At 41.5% G+C, this 21,763-nt stretch overlaps 1 protein-coding gene across 1 annotated transcript in view; it reads right to left on the reverse strand.

The window, feature by feature from the left end:
* Alk (ALK receptor tyrosine kinase) overlaps positions 1 to 21,763 on the reverse strand; it is a 647,158-nt gene that overhangs the window by 424,350 nt on the left and 201,045 nt on the right. Inside the window, exon 3 of the mRNA XM_026390638.2 lies at positions 17,277 to 17,441. Coding sequence (XP_026246423.2) covers positions 17,277 to 17,441 — 165 coding nt within the window. The remainder of the gene's footprint in view (positions 1 to 17,276; positions 17,442 to 21,763) is intronic.

Below are 21,763 nucleotides of genomic sequence, written 5' to 3' on the forward strand. Positions count from 1 at the left end.
ATAGTATAGTGATTAACTTTAATGCTGAACCAACCCTGCATTCTGAATGTCACTGGGTCATGGTGTATTGTTTATAATTATTTTGTTTAATGTTACTAGATTTGGTTTGCTAGGATTTTTACTTAAGGATTTTTGCTTTTTTTAAATTTATTTTTTAGTTTTAGGTGGAAATAATATCTTTATTTTACATTTATGTGGTGCTGAGGATTGAACCCAGTGCTTCATGCATGCCAGGCAAGCACTCTACCACTGAGCCACAACCCCAGCCCCAGTATTTTTGCTTTTATGTCTGTGAGAGATATTGGTCAATGGCTTTCTTTCCTTGTTATGTCTTTTTTTTTTTTTCTAGCTTTAGTATCAGAGAAATAGAATGAGTTGGGAAGTTTTCATTCCTCTATTTCTGAAAGAGTATGTTAAGAACCATTATTATCTATTCTTTAATATTTGATAAAATTCACCAGTAAAGATATCTGCATTTGGAATTTTTTTTCTGGAAAGATTTTTAATTGGTAACTCAAATTCTGATTTATAGTTATCTTCAGAAATTTTTCTGTTTGTTCTTGAATTGGTCATGATGATTTTTGCCTATCTAGGAAATTGGCCACTTCATCTAAGTTATTAATTTCTTGGCATCAAGGACTGTGAGGCCAATACAATTTATTTAGATTCTTTTATTTTTGTATGTAGCAACTGCACATCATTCCTGTATTAGTCAGTGTTTGCTACTTATGTTGTCAAATTTGTTAGCAAAACCATGTTTACAACTTTCCCTTATAATCTTAATTTCTTTAGGGTCAATAGTGATGTTTCCTCCTTCATTCCCAACTCATACTTGTATCTTCTTTGCTTTGGTTAGTCCAGAGGAAAATGTTTGTTAATTTTGTTGATTTTTTTTTCTAAGAACCAACTTTTTGTTTGTTTCACTGATTCTCACTATTGCTTTTCTGTTTTCTACTCATTGATTTCTACTCTAATCTTTATTTTCTTCCTTTTGCTTTCTTTGGGGGTTTTATTGATTTCTTTTTCTAATTTCTTAAAGTAGATATGTACGTTTATGGATCTGAGACTTTTTTTGACATTGGCATTCAAATACATAGTTATTTCTGAATACTTTTTCACTTACTCTTCTAAACTTTGTTCCAACATGTTCCATTCCTTTCCTCATCCTTTGTGCTGTTATTATCATGAACATATTTATATATGTTAAAAATTCAACAATGCAGTATTATAATTGTGGATTTGGATAATTTTTTTTCTTTTAAAAATGTTAAGAGAAAAAAGGAGAAAAAAACATTTTAATCTTTTATATTATCTGACATATTTGCCATTTGGGTCATTCTTCAATTCTTCCCAGGGATTCAAATTACCTCCAGGTATTATACATTTCAATCAGAATGGCTTTCTTCATTATTTATCATGAAACAGGTTGGTTGAAAACAAGCTCTCTCTCAATCTTTATTTATCAGGGAATTATATTTTTTCTTAATTTTTTAAGGATAGTTTTATTGGATGTAGAGACATTGGTTGATGGTTTTTTCCCCTTCAAACATTTAGAGCATTTAATTCCACTGTCTTCTGGGCTGCATTGTTTTAACAAGAAGTCAGACATTAATCATAATTGATAACCCCTTGCACATGATGAGTTATTTTTCTCTTGTTACTTCAAGATCTTTGGCATTTGGATGATGATATGTCTAGATATAAATCTCTATGTATTTATCCAAATTGAAATTTGATGAATCTCTTGGATGTGTAAACTGATTTTTTTTCTCATCAAACATAGTGAGATTTGAGTCATTATTTCTTATAAAAATTTACCCCTTTTTCTTTCTTATAGAACTCCCATTAAACATATATTAAACTGTTTGATGCTGTCCTGGAATTTTCTTCAATACTTATTCTCTCTTTTCATACTGGGACATTTATACTAGCTTATTTTCACATTCTTTCACGTTTTTTTTTAATCTGCTGTTGAGCCCCTCATTTCAGTTACTATATTTTTCAACTCAAGATTTATCATTTTGTTCTTTAAAAAATTGCTTATTCAGTCAAGTTCTCGACCTCTTAGTTAACATTAATCATTGTTGTCATACTTTCCTTTGATTCCCTTAACATTTTAGGGGGGTTGTTGTTCCTTGAACATATTTACAATAGCTCTTTTTAAGGCTTTGTATTCTAAATTCAATATTGTAAACATGTTTTTTCTTTCTTTAGAAGTCACATTTTTCAGATTCTTTGCATATATACTAATTTTTTGGTGAAAACTGAACATTTTAGGCAACAAATTATAGCAGCTTCAGATTCTGATTTTTCCCATGAAGATTTTTGTGAGCTCTTTTCTTGTGGTTATTGTTGTATTATTTTGTTTTATTATTGTTGCTGGTTAGTTTGGTTTTTGTTTAGTAAGCTGACTGTGCTCTATCTGTGAGAGCTGTCTTCCCTGCAATGCATGGCTGCTGAGCATCAGACTTTGCTGATACTCTTTCATGTGCTTGTTTTTATTTTAGAAGTTGGCTTCCTATCGTCTCATCCCTGTAGTTTAGTGGTCTACAAATATTTGGATAGAATACATGCTCAGACACCTTCAGTCAGTAAAACTTCTATAATATGTCAGTAGATCTGTGTGTGGGTAAAGTGATGCATTCAGTGTTTGGGATACTGAATTTTTTCATGTTTTCTCTGCACATGCACATAGCCTTAGCTCAAAGGTTGTGGTTAACTTGGTCCCTGTCCATCTCCATGGGGAATATACACAGCAATAGCCATGCATATTCCTGCCCTGTCTATGACCCAAACTTGAGACTAATAGAACACTTCTTTCTTTAGCCTGCACCCATCCTACCTACTGCTAATATCTCATCTATAAACACTGCTGAGCATGTTAATTGCCCACCCCCTTCCAAATCAAGTGAGCAGTTTTGAATGTGGCTGGGAAGATTTGTTTCTTGCTGTTTACTCTACTTTGGTAGGCCCTATGTGTTGACTCAGACAAAAGTAGTACCAGGTCAGAACTCTACAGACTACCATTGTTCTTACCTGAACTTCAATAAATTTTTGAAAGCATAAATGCTTCTTCTCTGATTGTTTTATGTCTTTGGTCAACTTTCAGAGAGCTGAAATAGTTGTTTCTGTCAATTTTGTTCAATCTTGTAGGTGGTTTTGAGAGAGAGGACTCGCCAGTCTCTTCATTGAGTCATAGTTGGAAGTCTTATCTCATCTGAGTTCTTTGAACCTCATTTTATCAGTACCAAAAATGGATAGCCATGCTTCTGAAACTACTCCACGAGGTTATTGTGACACTCAAATAGGGCAATGTATAATAAATACTTGATATAAAGTAATCCTTGAGAAATACAAACAGGGTTGTTTGTGTCCTACACCCATGTATTGAGTGAAGTGTGGGTGGGGCTGAAATTCAGCTCATACTCTACTTGTCAAGCCATGAATTCTAGCACTAGGCTGCAACCATCCAGAAAAGGTATCATTTCCTAATACTTCCACCTGGAGAAGTCAGGGTATTGGGTTTGGGGTTTTTTAAATTATTTTGTTTTGTTTTCTAATTTGCACAAAGAAGCTTTATTGTTAAAAAGCCACTGTTTGGCTTTTCTTTCCTCCACATCCTCTTTCCTTGGTGCAGGTTAAGTTCTCTAACTAGAGCTGGCCCAAGACAATTGCACAAATGGCCTTTATGAATGTTGTGCCCTTTGGCTGTTTCTCCTGTTTTCATTTCATTGTTTTCGTTTATTCTCCAGGGAAAATGAGCTCAAAGACTTTACTCACACATTTATCAAAGCATGAATTAGAAAAGGAGCTATAGGTTGCTGTTGCTGCTTATGGATCTGGAGAAGACTATTGCTAATTGGGTTTCCCACAGAGATTTTGTAAATGCTTCTGATAGACCTAGGACCCCTTCAGGATCCTTTTGTCACTCCATCTGTGCACCCAGATCCCTTTGGAAGGGCAGTGGGCCTCACCATCTTTTCTTTGATCTCAGAAACACAACTCAATTGATTCAGCTTATCTTTTAAAATATTTTTCTATCACATGAAGTTCTTATTTCAATTATTCCTTCATTCTCATAGGCTTCAGAAATTATCTTAACTCTCTTATCAATTTAGGCATCTAAGCTTGTTTCTCTAGCAAGCCATGTTTCTTTAGTTTATCCTTCTGTGTACCACACAACATGCGTCTGAATCTGTCTTTATTGGTAGGATCAGCTACAGCCCGTGGGCCAGCCAATCCTGTTTGTCCTGCCTTCTCTGCTTCCAGGGTTGTAAATGAGAAGGATGCTTTAGACTTTGAAGGGGATGAAAGTAAAGAGGAAAAAGAAACACAGGACACATGCCAACCATGACTTCTAGCACTGAGCTACAGCCATCTTTTCCTAATTCCTCCAGCTGGAGAAAGAAGGTTGTTTTTTTTTTCCCTCATTTGCACAGAAGTACCTCGTAGCCTAGTGCATCCCTGACCCTTCCCTCTTGCTGCTTTCCCTCTCTTCAAAGCCCTTCCACTTTCCTGGTGTGGGCTACAGCTGACCCAGCATAGTCGCAGGAATGCTCTTTATTAATCCCATGCTCATGTAGAGATAGGAGAGAGAGGGTAAAGCAACAGATAGCAGAGAAAGAAGAATCAAGTACTCACATGAGGGCTGAGCAGTAACGAGGGACCTCTAGAGGGATGCCTAGCCGAAGGACAGAGACCCTTGCCTTCTCTAAGTCCCTCATTTTGAAAGCATTAATTTTTTCTTTATAGTTCTATTTTTTACTGGTTCTTTTTGATTATATATAACATTAGGATTCATCATGACATAATTGTAGAAGCGTGGAGTGTAGGTTGTTCTATTTCAGACCCCGAGTACTTCCCTTTCTCCTCCCCCTATTCTACTGATCTGATATTTATAGGTTTTCTTTTTTAAATTAGTGTCTTGTGGATGTACACGATGGTGAGATCCACTGTGGTATATCCATGTATGTACACAGGAAAGTTAGGTCAGATTCATTCTTCTGTCTTTTGCTGTACTGTTCCTCCTCACTATTCCTCCTCACTTCTCCTCATTTCCCTTCATCTACTCCACTGATCTTTTGTTTTTTGTCCCCACCCCCTATTATTTTGGATTAGCTTCCACATTTCAGAGAAAAACAATCAGATTTTGACTTTTGGAGACTGGCTTATTTTACTTAGCATGATAGTCTCTAGTTCCATCCATTTACAGCAAATGCCATAATGTCATTCTTCTTTACAGCTGAGTATTAGTCCAGTGTGTGTGTGTGTGTGTGTGTGTGTGTGTGTGTGTGTGTGTGTGTGTGTCACATCTTCTTTATCCACATAGATCAGCTATTGTGAATTGTGTTACTATAAACATGGATGTGGCTGCCTCACTATAGTATACTGATTTTAAATCTTTAAAATCTCCATACTGCTCTAGTGGTTGCACTAATTTGCAGTCCCACCAACAATGTGTGTGTGTGTGTGTGTGTGTGTGTGTGTGTGTGCGCGCCTTTCTTTACCCTCACATCCTTTCCAACATTTATTGTTACTTAAATTCTTGATAAATGTAATTCTGACTAGAGTGAGGTGAAATATTAATGTAGCTTTAATTTGCATTTCCCTAATTACTAGAGATGTTTTCATATATTTGCTGGCCACTTGTATTTTTTCTTTTGAGAAGCATCTGTATAGTTCTTTGGCCATTTATTGGGTTATGTGGCTCTACTTTTTAAGATTACTCTCAGGGCTCTTGATCTAACTTATAGTTAAAGGCTTTAAATAGGGTATGATCTGTGTAAAGTCCCTGGACATGGGAGGGAGACCAGGGACTGCATGGAGCTCCCCCAGGCTGGAGTCTCTGAGTACAGGCTATTATAGAATGCAAACTTTTAGGGTGCAAAATATCACATTAAGAAATAAAGGGAAAAATCCCTAAGAAAGGGGGAGTATCTAAAGAATGATATTCCAATAAGACTGTGTACGTGTGTGGCCCAGTCAATATTGAAAATGAGGGGATTACTCAGGGTACCCTAAACTACTACAGAGATGAATTCAATGTCTCTCTACTTTGGTCTCACGGCCCGACACAACCAGAAGGCCACTCTCAGGCACCTGCAATGATTCCTTATTCCCAGCCTATTGCAAATACCTCTTCCATTGCCTCCAGGGACAGAGAATGATGATCACAACAGAGAAAGAAAGTTGCCAAAGAGGACACAAGTGCAGGTCTGGAACAGAGACCTGGGGAGCGGCCACATCACAGGGACAACTGGCTGCTGTATTAATAGGTAAAAATAGCATCTAGCATATTTTAAAAGAATAACAGCTTCTGTAAAATTCAATTAGGAAAGACCTGATTCATGACAAATGTACTTTGATGAAGCATGATTAACAGTCAGGTCTAAGACTCCTAAAGCAAGAAGTAGGAAGACTCAAAACAGACCTTAAAGCTTTAGATAAGAATAACCTGGACCACAGCCTTAGCCACCCAGGTTAAAGGTTCTCCTCAGTGCCTTGGTGGGGAGTTCTGGACACTGAGCTGTGAACCCTTCTGTATTTTTTAGAGCTCCTTTTATAAATACGCATGGTCACTATTTGGGCTGCAGGCTGTCATTCTCACAAATTCACTGTGAGTTTTAGAACACCCCTAGGTGCGTTGTACACAGACACCTGGGCCAAACAGGCCTCATGCTTGGTCAAAGCTCTTAAACCAAGAAAGAGCAGCACCCTCCACTTCAGGCTGCACTGACTGAGATGCCTGGCCCCATGTGATTTTCTATGCCATTTTCTCATTTACAGAATGGTTTCTTGTGCATTGTTTCAATGGATTCTTGTAAGAGTCAGGAAAGAGAGCCAAAGAAGTAAAATGACCTCCAGATCCCTCTTCAGCTCTTAGTCCACTAGTCTTTCTTCATCTTAAATGAATAAATATTATCATTCCACTCTAAGTAAGATTTCACTGTAGTGATCCCCATTCAAGAGAATTTTATTTTACACTTTGCAAAGTCTTAGCTTTCTTTTCTCTCTCTTCAGGCATAAATTCAGAGTGGTTCATGGCTTTTATTAAACAGGATCCATATTTCTTGAGGATGTGTCTTATCTAAACCATTTGATATAAAGAAATCAGTGAGACTAAGAAATCCAGAGAACACTAATAAAATCTTCTAAATAAGAGGAAGGAGAGAAATAAGAAAGACAGCCCCAGGTAATTTGATAGATGATCTGGTCCCACCCACACAATTCACCAGTTACGGGGCTGAGGCTGGTCTGGCAGCCCGAGTCTGTCCAGGGCTCCTTCCATTTCTAAAAGGGCGGGGCTGGCTGTGAACAACGTAGGTGGTGGTCACAGTAGCCCGATGCCACTTTCTCATGCTGACTACAGCACCTGCATCCTGCACACCTTTATGCTGTAGCTGCTTCAGGCCTGCAAAGAAAACACAGTGAGAGTGGGCTTCCAAGACTCCTCGGAAGATGTCTCACTTACCAGACACCACAATGGACACAATTTATTTGTCAGAACAAAGAGACACTCTGGCATCATAGGCAGGTGGATAATGCCTTGAGTGTACGGCCAGACATCTAATATAGATGAGTGGCCCACAGGAACAGACTTGGGAGACACTGCATTTTGGCAGAATTTAATATAATGGAAAGAACATGGATTTCAGGGTTCAAAACCTACTGTCCAAGATCCCAATCTGCCCTAGAGCAGATTCAGTGGTTTGGAGCCCTTATTTCATCTGTTTCTAATCGCGGGTAGTGAAATACTTAATGAAGGTCTACGGAACACCAGGCCTTGAGCTGGGTTCTGGGGATGTTGCAGTGAATGAGAGGGACCCAGTTTCCTCTCTTTGGAGCTTACTATTTAGGCTTGGTTTATCAACCTGTAGGTTAGGGACACCGATAATCTCCATCTTGCTCTCCTGCGAGAATCAAACGTGACTTCAGATGCAAAGTGCTTTTCAGTTCGTAACACTTGCCAGTTCCATTCAGGACAGGACACAGGGCTTGTTCTGAGTTAGCGGAAAGCCTACCCAGCACCTACATGTGGGATTTCACTGCCTTCTCCAACCACCCCAGGCTGGGGCTTCACAGAAACTGCCCTGAGAAGTTGCCACAGCTTCCTTCAGGCTAATTCTACAGGAAAAACTCCAGCCCTACCATCTCTGGCAACTCAGGCCCTCCCTGGGGTTGATTTTGGTCCTTCTTTCCTTAAAAGAGTTAAACTCCACCTGCTTAGGCCTAGTCTCAGCCCTGCTGCTATGGCTGGGCATTTCTGGTTTGTTTCTGGTGCACCGAGAGGTTTGCTGTGTTCACAGTGGAATGGGCAGAGAGACTGCACCCCCAGCAATAACTTCTAGATACCTTCTATAATGTGAGTAAGTTTTTCTTTAAAGCCCAGTCTGCCCTCTGAATTTAGCCATTTCTAGAATAGTGCCCTATGGAAGCACTTACCCTGGCCCCCAAAACATACAAGTTTTCCTCCCAATTTGGCCCAGACCAGGTGTATTAGTTTCTTACTGATGCTATAACAAATTACCAGAAACTTAGTGGCTTAAAATAACAAATATATGATCTCACAGACTGGAGGTCAGAAGTCTACCCTCCAGGATGGATGAGATTCTGGAAATAATCCATTTCTTTTCTTTTCCAGCTTCCAGAGGCTGCCTGCATTCCATTCTCATGGTCTTCTCCTCCCTCATCGAAGCCATCAGTGACCTCTGCTTCCAACCTCTCATTCCTTCTCTGATTCTAACTCTCCTGCCTCCTCTTTTCCTTTTTTAGGAGCCGTATGAATCCACTGGGTCAACCTGGATACTCCAGGGTAATCTCATCTCCCAGGTTCCTTTTTCCACCTAAGGTCAACTATCCGTAGGTTTCTGGGGATTGGGGCATCACGTATGTGTGTGTGTGTGTGTGTTATTGTCCACCACATCAGTCTTCAACACTCTGCTGTCATCTCTACTCAGGTTTCCTAAGTCTCAAGGAGCCAACTAGGCAAGCTCAGCTGCACAAATCGGTCAGCAGTTCCTCTTTCTTCCTCCCAGGATGCCACATGGGCTTCTAGCTACAATGCTCCCATCTTGATGCTGTGGTCCAAAAGGTGGCCTAAGACACATAACTACTCATATAGTAGAAACTATGCCCAAAACTTCAGGAGAGATCTCTCTCCCTAGCCGATAGGATTTCTGTGCCTCAAATTATTTACCCATCATTTGTATTGGAGCAGGAAATAGCTTTATTGACAATTTAGTCTGAGATCTTTACCTGATAGATGAAGAACCCAAGACCCAGAGAGTTAAGATGAAGTCCCTAATGGCAAACTGAGTTCTTCCCTCCCCCCCACACACAACTCCTATTCTTCTTTCCTTACTCTACAGGACTACTCCTTTGCCCTCGGGGTAAGGTTACACCATTCTATTAAGAAGGGACATAACATTCACAGACTTCTATAATTGATCCCTTCCCAGGAAGAGGCTACCTCTAGAAGGCAGAGGAGGACACAACCTGGAATTTGTCGGTCCTGACAGGTGAGCAGTGCTTCCCCAGCAACTTCCACTCCTGAGACAAGTAGGATATTCATTAAGACAAATCGTTCTTTGAAGTTCAAGCTCCAGCTGCTAGCTTGGTGCTAGGGTCACATTAGAGTGAATCACCAATCACAGAGTGTTGATGTGATTGTGCAAGAGTCAGGATCCGAGGTCTAAAGACTTCCTTGCTCAGGAGATGAGGGACACATTTCTGCAAACAGAACCAGAGAACTAATATGGCCTTCCTTAGTGAGTTCCAGGGGCAGAGATGTGAGGCCACACATCCACAGTGATCTCAGTTTGATGAGGAGCCATGCTCAAAAGAAAAGCATGAGCATCCAGAACCCTCGGGTAAGTGTGCAGGAGCAAGGACTGAAATAATGTAGGAGGTCTATGCCACTCCTGCTTAAATGCTCCATCTGATCCCTGAGTATATTCCTCAACCCCTTGCTCATTGTGTTTCCATGATTATATTTTCTCACCATTCAAAGATAAGCCAAGTAGACAGAGGTGGTGGGAAGGATGCTCTCTACTTGTGAGCCGATGCCAATCGCCAGTGCACTGTACCCTGCATAGGCAGGAGGAACAGAGCCTGCTGTCTGTTGGCTTGTCCACCTCATCCAGCCAGAAGCATTGGCTCTTTTTGGTCATTGTGGTATAATGACTAATATTTTCACCCTTAAAAGTCTGAGATAATTCAATAGAATACAGTCTCAAATGAGAAATTTTGATTCCTCTGTATTAAGAAATAATAGCATATTTTTATCTTGTAATGCACATTTTTATCTTGCAATGTAATATTTTATCTTGTAAAAGTAAAGCATGTTCTTAGGATCAAATTTGGAAAATAACAAAGGACATAAAAGAAATAAAAATTACTGGCAATTTAGTTATCTAGAAATTACTTCTGTAATGAGGTTGGTGTATTTCCTTATAGACACCTTTCCTTGAATATATATATACAGTTTTTTTTTAAAAAAAACAACTTCTTTTATATGTATTGTTTGACCTGCTTTTTAAAAACCTAATAATAGGCCTTCAACATTTTCCTTTATTATTAAATGATTTTAGATAATATGAATGTAATAGTGGCATGATATTTTAGGTATTCTATATTTTATTTAATTAATTCCTTATTTTGGGGCATTGAAATTTGTCTAATTTTTCAATCATCATAAATAACAGCATGAAGATAATGTTTTTATATTTCTGGTAAGAAATATCTAATTGCAATGCTGTACCTTAGGTATGTCTGTTGAAAGGGAATTAAGAATTTCTATAAAGAAAGATTCATTTAGATTTTTGAGAGTTGGTATTGTCAGTCAACATTCAACCCAAAAGTCATTTATTTCCTCTCCAAAACCATGTGGATGATGAGAAAAGAGACTAAATGCCTTTGAAACTTAAGAGGCTAGATCTGACCATGAGGCTTTCCCAGGAAAGAGATCCCTGGCCAGCACCGCCCATATTATAAAAGTTGAGTGGGCAGGAAGAACCTGCCCCACAAGACTCCTTATAGGACAAGAGAACTGAGTGCAGTGGTGTGTGCCTGTAATCCCAGCTGCTAAGAGGCTGAGGCAGAAGGATTATAAATTCAAAGCCATCGTTTTCAACTTAGGGGGGGCCCTAAGCAATTTAGTGAGACCTTGTCTTAAAATGGAAAATAGAAAGGGCTGGGGATGTGGCTCCGTGGTTAAGTGCCCCTGGGTTCAATCTCTAGTACCAAAAAATTAATTAATTAATAAAATAAAGACTACAGAAGGGACAGAGACATCAATAACTCTCAGGCCAGGGTGATACATCTCAGCAAATCAGGAAGTCTCTTTTATTTACGGGGGACAGTCGCCCTATAGTGGTTTCCAAAGTGTGGCCATAATTATGTTTCTTTTCATCCTAAAAAAGGACAAAATAAATTAAACTTTGTTAAAAGTATTATATAGTTACATACATATAATTGAATAATACATACATAGCACGGGTTCCAAAAATATCTGATTGATGGGGTATACAATAAAACCAAGCTGGCAGGGCAGAGCCTTAGAACAGAAACTGGACAGCAGACTTAAGAGAACAGCCCAGGAAGGGCGCTTGAGGGAGATGGAGCCTGTGCATACTTGGCATGGACAGTCCCAGGTCAGATCATCCAAGCTGAAATAAATGAAAAAGAAGGAAAAAGGATCCTGTCCAGGTGTGCACATGGGTGGAGCACAGTCATTCAAATCACATTGCTCTTCTATTCCGGTTGGCTCATCCCTCCTGACTGCTCTCCTGGCTTCCATGTCCTTGTCTTTGCTAAAGGTTTCTGATATAGACAAAGTGAAGTATGCAGTTATTGATTTTCTTAACCAAGTGACCTTAAAGGTGACCACTGTGGCCTGTGGGCCATCAATGCTGGACTTGAGGCCTGAACTAGCACATTTCACCCAGCATGGCAGGGACAAGGGCGGTGGCTCTCAGGATAAAGCTTGGCGACTCTCCAGCCCTGAAGTTCCTCCCACCCTCATCTTACTGACAGCCTGTCCTCCTATCCTCCCTCACCTGTGGAGCCTGCTGCAAACCCTTTTATGTGTAGCAATCAATGATTGAAGAGGCTAATTGATGAGGTCCTCGTCAATCCCCAAATGAAACCTGAAGGCACAAGTGGGTGGCTAAGGATGAGTTTCAGTGGATAAATGAGGAAGTGCTGGGCAGACTTTCATTGCTCTAGTTGTCTTCCAGTGCCCCAAAGGGATAACCAGAGCATAAGACTCAGAGTCACCTCGGCTGCCCAGATGCAGCCTGCAGGGACCGAGCGCGAAGAGGGCTGAATCCTGAGAGAACTTTCCCACCAAGGCAGCACTTGCAGCTCAAAAGCTGGCCCAAGTTCCTGAGACTCCTGAAATGGAATCTACCTGAAAGGTATTCAGAGATTTTGCAAAGAATATTTCAAACCCTGGGATTAGGGGAAAGAAATTGGAGGAAGGATAAGAACTGCTGAACCTGCCTATCTGGACCTCTTGAAGAGTCTGAGAACCCACAGCTCACAGGTGCAGGGAGTAAGACATGGGATCCACGTGCCAACCCAGAGGCAAGGGGAGGAAATCAAGGTGTAGTGGATTGATTAGTGGCCTCCGAAAGATACAACCAAATCCTAACATCCAGTATCTGTGAAAGGGAACTTATTTGAAAACAAGGTCCATGTAGATGTAATTAAGGATCCTGAGATGAAATCATACTGGGTTTAAGGTGACATAAGAAACAGATTAGAGTCAGTGAGACCAGGAGAGCACCACGTAATGATACAGGCAGATACTAGGGTGATACCTCTGCAAGCCCAGGAGCAGCAGGGATTGCCAGAAACCGCCAGAAACTAGGAGAGAGACATGGAATGGATTCTTCCCTCAGAGCCTTGGAAGACACCAACCCCGCTGACACTTTGATTCTGGGCTATGGCTTCTAGAACTGGGACAGAATCAAGCATTTTATGAAGCGTCCAGTTTTTATGAATTTGCTTTAGTGGTTGGAAGAAACAAATACACTAGGGTTCAACAATAACCCCATTTTGGTATTTCAGTTCTCTGGTCATGTATGGAAACATCCTTATTCATTCCAGGACAATGTTTCTTGTGAAAACTAAGCCATCTTGATGAACAGGAGAATCCCAATGACAGTGCTCCCCCAACCCCCCCACCACCAAAAATAAAACAAAGCAGGAGACCAAAGCAGAGTTTAAATCCTCCCAGCAGAATTTAAATCCATCTGTCCTGTGTATACGTAGGAGTGAGGGGGCTGGGAAGGGGGTTCAAGAAGGGGCTGATCAGATATTTTCCATTGTAAATCTAGGGTCCTTGCTAGAGACCAAAATTTTTGCTTTTTGGAAGAAGAAAAATTATTCCCCTGAATGCATTCCATAACATTGGAAGTGGTAGACATCAAACATGCCCCTGGCACTTCTTAAAAAGTCACAGAATGCCTCAACCTCATGATTCCTCAAGATTTTATTAATTTATAATATTGTGTTCCTTCACAATGATCTGCTTCTTATTATCTTGCTGCTCTGAATTGTATTCCCCTTATTATTCTCAGCCATAGGGGCCATAAATTAAAATCATTCAAAATTGATACTCTTGTAGTTCATTATCTACGAGTGGTATTATCTTTCTGCCTTTCTCTGGCCCTTCTTTACCCCGACAAGAAATATTGCAATAGAGTCTAAATACCATCCAACCAATAAATGTTCCATTAAAAAATAAATAAAACAGTGACTACATTACCCTAAAGGGCACCCCATCACTCCCCCTCATTTCCACTACAAGCATGTTTTATGCCAATAGCAGAGAAACTGAGGCTCTAAAGATGGGGGAGTTCGGGTTGGAAGGTGGATCCTTGCTTTGTCACTGTGCAGACGGGGCATGTCATTTTCTCTTCCTATGTCTTTGACCCTGTCCTTGAAGAGCAAGGGGTGTGATTATATCAGGCTGTTTCGTGAGGAACCTCCTACTTCAGGGTATAAGTAGTGATGTCATGAATTAACCCAAAAGAGATGAGAGACTCATTACTGGACGTTCTCAACCCCTCTGAGTGTCACCACAAGAGGAGTCCCTGCAACCGCTGGGAAGCTGGTCCCTCTGCTTCTATGACTGGTCCATGCTGTTTGAGCGTAGACCCTTTTATCAGGGCCCATTAAAAAAACATCTCTATCAGTGGGGAGATTCCCCAGGTGACGCTGCTCCCTGGAGGGCGTGACGAGGCAGGCCCGCTTAGGCACAGTGGCTTTTGCTGTGGCTGTTCACACCACTGTAATGCAGCAGACTATCACACGGTAAGAGCCACAACTTCAGAGAGATAGGAGTTGACAATATTTTCTTCAAAAATGGATATCCCAGTCTTGACTGACTCATCTAATGGGAAAAGGTCTGCAGTCAGCACACGAACTGACCCTTGAGATGAAGCTTCATAAAAACATCAAGGCATCGATGTGTTTCCACACTAAGAAACACTGAGAACTGAACATTTATTTTTACCTCCCTTCCCTTCTCTCCTCCCTATTTCTCGGTGTAACACACATATGCTGGAGATCACAAGGTAGGAGACAGAGAAGAAGCAGTTCAGAGAGTGGCGATGAACAATTTATTGGCACCATTTTAAAAATTTAAAAAGTACCGACTTTCAAAGTTATCACATCTGACTCCACACAGTCTATGGAATTCCCAAGGAACATAATTGCCACTTGTCCTTTTCTCTTGATCTCACTGAACTGTGATCACTATCAATCCCTAGAATATAAATATATATTTTTTTAAAAAAAATCTACAATGATCAAAAATATGTGTTTCTAGATGTTGGGTATTAGAATCCAAAGATATCCTTAGGGATAGCTGAATAGGAATGAATCTAGAAGGGAGTCCATGTCCACCGAACAAAAGCATAGCTAAGTCTCAGAATCACCTGAGAAACTTATTAAAATGTTTTTAAAAAGAATCATGGAAATTAAAATTTCCCATCAGATAGACAAAAATGACAAAGTCTAACAATACCAGTTATTGGTAAGAACATAAAGTCATGGTAAGAAACACTAATACATCAAGAGTATAAATCAGTGTGATCACTTTGCAAAATAGATTGGCATGACCTAGTAAAATGGACGAGGCACTGATTCTCTCATCCAGTAATTCCACTCTTAGTTGCATGCTCTAGAGAAACTGTTGGACATGTGTGTGCACCAAGAGACATGTACAAAACCACTCACAACAGTGTTATTGGGTGATTACAAAAATCTGGAACCATCCAAATATCCAATGAGAGTAAAAGGCAGAAATTGCAGTAGTTTCATTCAATGGATTCAATCTGGTACTAAGACAATGAACCATAGCTGTAAGTATCAAAATGGACAAATCACAAAAGGACAGGATGATGTCATTTATATTAAAATGTTGCAAACATGTAAACCTAACCAAGGTGTTCACTATGGCTATATATACAAAGGTGGTTAGGCTGTAAAGAAAAATGATATAATAACATAATGCAGGTAGTGAGTGATTAACTCTGAGGAAGGAGAGAAGACTGATCTAGGTGGGAGATAGGAGGCTACAAAGGGACTGATAGCATTCAAATGCCTACACTTGGTGGTGAGAACACAGGTGCTGGTTTTATTGTAATCTTTCGTGCATGCATACATTTTAGACCTGAGTTTTTACACAAGCTGCAACTCATAATAAAATTTTAAAATGTGCAAATTCCTAGTTCCATTTCAAATCTATTGAATCAATATAGGTTATAGAGCCTGAGAAGTTTTTTTTTTTTATCATTTCTTTAGAAGATTCTGATGCATTACTGGGTTAAGACCTAGTCTCCGACACACACACACACACACACACACACACACACACAAAATACACATCATCATCCAAGTTGAAAGAAGCTTAAAATATAAATCGACATTAAGCAATCTCAAAAGTCATAAAAAACAGGAAAGGTCAGCCCAGGAGAATGTGTAAAAGGAAAGGCGTCTCACAGTTCTGTTATCATGACAGAGTTCAGGGCTGATGTATGCTGTAAGCCTGAGAACATTAATTATTTGTGTGTCACCTCTACCAGCTCACCTGAGCCCCTCTCTGTTAACTCTCTGGTTATGTGAACCTGAAATAATCATCCTCAAGAATATGGCTTGAAGCAAGCTCTGGCCATAGCTTTTGCTACAAAGACAGAAACAATGTGGGGAAAATGCCCTTGTCTAGGACTCACCACAAAAGCCATCTAGACCTGGACCCATAAGTCCAAATTGTGTGATGCTGGGCAGTTCCTCGGCTCCTCTGAGTCCTTGCTTTCTCATCTGCCCTTCTTCCCTCACAGCATTCAAATCCAGTGAGACAGTATAAATGCAAGTGCTTTGCAAATTGAAAGTGCTACTCTGAACATGCAGTAAGCCTATTACCATTTCAGTTATTATTTCTGCCTAAAAAAAAAAAAATCAGAAACACAGGCTGTCAATTTGGGGTCACCAGAGTTTTCTGTGTCCAAGGAACTAGGAGCCCTAAGGTTTGGCTTGAAGAGACCTGAAGGCTGGACATCCCTCTCTCAAAACTCCACAAAAGCATAACAAGGACCCAGCACTTATTCACAGTCTACCCTTTCAGTCCCTGATAAATTCAGAAGGGGATGCTCCTGAGCAGCTCGGAAATACTGGAAGCACCATGCAAAACAAGCATGCAGCTTGAATATTCATAATGGCTTCGAAAGGAGCATTTAACCCAGTTCCACAGTACCTTCCAAATTAAGAGAGCCTGATTTAGCAAATAAAAAATGCAGGACACCCAATCACATTTGAATTTTTTAGTATGATTGGAAGAGCTCTTAGTATACGTATATTCTCACTATGGCACGAGATATACTTATGCTGAGCAATCGTCCATCATTCATCTGGAATTCAAATTTAACTGGGTGTCTTGTATTTTACCTGACAACCTCCTTTCAAACAGACAAATAGATTAGCACTTTCTCCTATATCTGACCTTAAGAAATATATGTGGAAGAGTTAGGAAATCCTATTTCTGTTACTTAGAAAAATGGGAAAGGGTTGGACTGATCTTAAAATCAGAGTTTGATATTCCCTTCCTTGCCTGGTCCAAGAAGCTATGGAGAGACACAGATATTAAAAGTAGGTTTCAAGGGAAACAGGGCAGAGCAGGAGTGAGGAAGCCTCCTCATTTCAAACAGAAATGGGCCTCTCCTTCTGGCCCTGGCCCATCCAGGACACTCTTCAGCAACTTCTACCCTTACCTCTGGGCATCTCTTTAGAAAACTCTGCCTCAGGCCCGTCCATCAAGTCCACCTGGGAGGCCTCCTCCGAGGACACGCGGCGCCAGGACCAGCTTTGGTTCCCAAGGTCATGCAGTGGAGGAGAATATTCCAGCTCACAAGGGAAGTCAAAGCTGCACTCCAGACCTGCAATGAGAGCCAAGGGTCAGTGGGACAGACTCTTTCCCAAATGCGGCCCCTCCACCCCGGGAAGCTGTCCACCTCTCATCCACAACCTTCACCTGTCTGGGGGAAGTCAGTTGTCAATTCCACAGGTGGCTGGACTCCATACTGGTAAGAGGGAGCTTAAGAGAAGAAAACGGGGCTCCCGTCTATAACTCATATGATGGCAGGTGTCCAGAGAGAAGGCAGGCTGAAAAAAGAGCTAACTGTAGGTCAGTGAGAAGCTCTGACTGTAGAGAGATGATCCGTCCTCAGCGTGGTCCTCGATTCGAGTGAGTAGAGCCTACCTGAGCAACCAGTTCTCTACGAATCCGACCCTGGCTCTGAGGTTTGCCAGCTGGTTGACTGCAGGCGAGAAAAATAAACTCTCTGGCCCTTGATTTTCTCACCTGCCCATCGGGAATGATAACGTTGACCTCCTAAGTTTGCATAAGAACTCGTGGTAAAATGTGTCATCTACGTTCAGTTGGAGCTCAGGAGAAGTCCTGGTCGGGCCACACCCAAATGGAACTCAAGGTCTACCCACAGTGCTGCTTTGCCAGCCCTGTAATCCACTCTCAGCCTCCCCACAGTGAAGAGACCAGGGTTTACTGTATCTTGGAGAGAGGTCAGGGAAAGTCATCGGGTAAGGAGAGTCCCGAGAAAGAGGGGCAGGAAGAGGGATGCTCTGGGACATTGATAATATTTTTGGGAGCATCCTTGTGTCCCAATCATTCCATGTTGGCCGCACTTTTAGAGTACACAGGCCACTCAGCTTCTCATGTCCCCCGCTGCTCAATGTCCATTATCCAAGATGGCTGATTCACTTTGCAGATAGTAGGCTCTCAAAGCTTGCTGATGGATGAGTAGAAGACGTGCCAAAATACAAATCATTCAGCCACCTATTACTTTATTCTCTCCCCTCAGTCATAGCATTATGAAAACAGATAGGATGTGATAATAAAGGACAGAATATTAGATAAGGAATATGGGGAATTCAATTTCAGTCCAGGCTGGGTCAGTCACTTCTCATGTGTAGACTTTGTTTTCCTCACCAGTAAAGTAGATGATTCTAGAAACAAGCACCTAGTGAAATCTGGGCTACCTCTGCAGCTTTGCCAGTGATTTACTGGTCACCCTGAATAGCTCACTCAACTTCTCTGGGCTTTGAGGTCCTTAAACAGAAGATCTAGACCAGATGTTTTCTAAAGTTTCTTCTTGACTTTTTTTTTTTTTTTTTTTTTAAGATTCCGAAATCCTTGCTCTCCAACGGGTTAGAGCTAATTTGATAAATCAATCTGTGTGGCAGTGCTAATGGGTGCTAACTCCCAATTAGCATGTGTGCTTTTTAACATCTGCTTTTGGGGCCACTACTTCCCCCATCTCCAAGACGTCTGGTGTTGAGAATTTCAGAATGCAGCCGAGAAATGGGGCTGACTCTAGTGCAGACAGCTGGTGACTGGATGATCCTTTAATCACATCCACAGACAGCAGGCCTTGCCCTGAAGTGGGAGTAAAATAATTCCCACTGACACCAACCAAACTACATTTAGAAGAGAAGAAAAGCATCCTTTGTGGGCTGGGAATGCAGCTCAGTGGTAGGGCCTTTGCCTAGTATATATCAGGCCCTGAGTTCAATCCCCAGTACTGAAAAAAAAAATCCTTCAATTACACTTCTATTAAGTGTCTTTCTGCTTCTCATCCAGTGGTGATTCATGCTCCCCAGCTCCTCTCTAGGAGCTGCTGCCCTTCTGGTGCTAAGGTTAACAGCACTCACACTCCCACCATCAGACAATCACCTTAATAAAGACAAGCTGAAATGGGTAGATCTCATCTGGGTTTGAGGCCACTTGCTGTCTAGATGTTTTATCTGCTTGGAGACTTCCTCCCTGACTCTGGAGCTGAGCTGCTGTTACACAGTTGGCCTCCAGAAATCACAGGTGGCTTTTATCTTCAGAAGGCCCCTGATTTTTGATAGCAGAATACCAGGAAAAAATTGGTCTTGCATTTTCTATTTTGCAACACCAGAATGACTTTCAAAAAGAAAGGCATGGCCATTACACATGGGTCCTCTGGAGAGGGCCAGAAAGCTTCATCCACACTAGTGCATGATCACGTGAGAAGATGAGAATGCTACCAGCCCCCCACCCATCCCACATTGACAATTATGGGTGCCTTTCTCAAAACTTCAATGTCTGCAACCATCTTCTATCTTGATTTGCCTCCTCCAATTAAAAGATGAACTATTTCTATTTTGGACAGAGGTATGCTGTGCCAAATCAGACATTGCCTGGCAAATGTGCCACATGGGCATATTAAACAGACAGACAACCTAATATCTGCTTTCAGCACTGAGCATCAGCAATTCTTGGGTCTTTGAACTCTGGAGAGTCTGATAATCGGCTATGCTTCGGCCAGGCTCTGCCTAGTGAAACAGACTATGCAAATGTCCTGATTATCAAATGAGTTTGTTTTGAAATTCTTGCTCCAAGGCAGCCTCCCTTTAGTTGTCAAAGCCGTAGTCTCTGGCTTTAAATAGGAATGAAGTTAACATTATTGTTCATTTTGGGTGAAATTGAATTCAGCTTTTCTACAGTCTGATTTAATTTCTTATAAAACATTGAGATGCATGTGGTTTTTTTTCCCCTCTTTTAGTGCCTTTTGGGCAATAATTACTTGGGACCTGATTTCTATAACACCACCAGATTAAGCCTCTTTTCCTTGGGCCTTTTCTAAGGTTTTAGACCTGGGGTGCTTCTTGAATCCTTGTCTTTAACCCTTGTTGACTGAGCCTGGGAGGCAGGGACTGTAGAGTCTTTCTAGAGGGATCCAGGGCTTCAGTGAAGTGCTCAGCCTGAAGCAACCCAATAGCAGAGGCAGGCCAGGCCCAGGGAAGAGGTGGGGAGTAACATTCATGGAGTCTCTCTACTGACTGCCAGAGACTGGGCTACGTACATTTCCTATGTCACCACGTCTCATTGCAGATCAATACTGAGAAGTAGCTGATGTTTTCTTTTCTAGGTGAGGAAAATGAGGCTCACAAAGCTGACCCTACTTGCCCAAAGTTCAAAGGACCGACCAGAGGCCTGGTGAAATATACTATGCAAATGAGAATGAGACCCAGGCTTGGAAGATGCTGAAGCCCCAGTTTCCTCCATTCCTCCTCCGTGCCTTCAGAATCTCAAACCAAGGCAGCTTCAGATTAAATTCAACCATGTATGAGAAACATGTGCAGTGTTTTCTTTCAGTGTTTCTTAGACCTCAAATCTGCAAGCTTCTTTTATGCTCAAAGGCTTATCCATTACCCTTGGGGACAGATCTAAATGTTCTCAGTGTCAGGCCCATTTTGCAAAGTGACTGTGACCTTCAGAAGGATCCAGAGATATCGACCTTATGTTATACGCCTGTTTTGGTCTCGTGGAATCTAACCACCGAAACACAGCTACAATAATGATGTGTCAAATAAAAATATATAAAAGAAAGAAAAAGGCACTTTTCAGAAACCTGCGGACTACCTAGTTGACATCACTGCTATTGACTTTGTCACTTCTATCGTGGAAGAAAGGTGAGTCAATGGAGCCTTCTGGAAATGGTTCGCCTGCCGAGAAGAGCACCAAGTGCCATGGTGGGAAGGGTTGATAGTGGAGCAGAGGGTGGTTCCAGTTCTGCACACAGCAGGTCTGTTATTTCCTCTACACCTGGATTTCGGCACTTGGAAACTGGAAGGAAAGGATCACCCAACCTCCCTGGTGCCCACCATCTCAGAAAGCCACAGATCCCCTTAGTCTCTTCCTGCAGTGACCCAACAGAACCTGCAGACATTGGTCCTCAGACTCTGCCTGCTGTCATCTCACACTCAAAGGGGACTTGATTTGTCTCCAGATTCTCAATGAATCTGGAAGAAAAACCCAGGCAGGTTTTACAGACGTCTGCCCCAGGATGAGGGTCTGAGCGTGTCTCTGGGCCTGTGTGTGCATTCATTCTTATCAGTATATACCGATGTCCTGAAACTTTCCCTGTATGGGTCACATTTAAAAACCTGAATTCATTAACAATTAGCTTGAGGCCCTGTTTGCCGACGGTGAACCGTGGCCATTCAGGAGACTGTGATGGTAACTGATGAGAGGCATGCCAGGGAGGCCCTGTCCAAAGATGCCTGGTCCCCTTATCAGAACCCCTTGGCTGGGGAGGAGTTGGCAGGGACCAGCTTCTCCAAACACTCTTAACCTGGGGGTGGGAATCAGGTCTCTAGGAGGTAGGAGGTTACCAATACCAAGGCCGCCTGGCCTGTGCCTGGAGAGCCAGTA

This window comes from Urocitellus parryii, chromosome 12 (genome assembly GCF_045843805.1).
Source record: "Urocitellus parryii isolate mUroPar1 chromosome 12, mUroPar1.hap1, whole genome shotgun sequence".
Taxonomy (NCBI): Eukaryota; Metazoa; Chordata; class Mammalia; order Rodentia; family Sciuridae; genus Urocitellus; species Urocitellus parryii.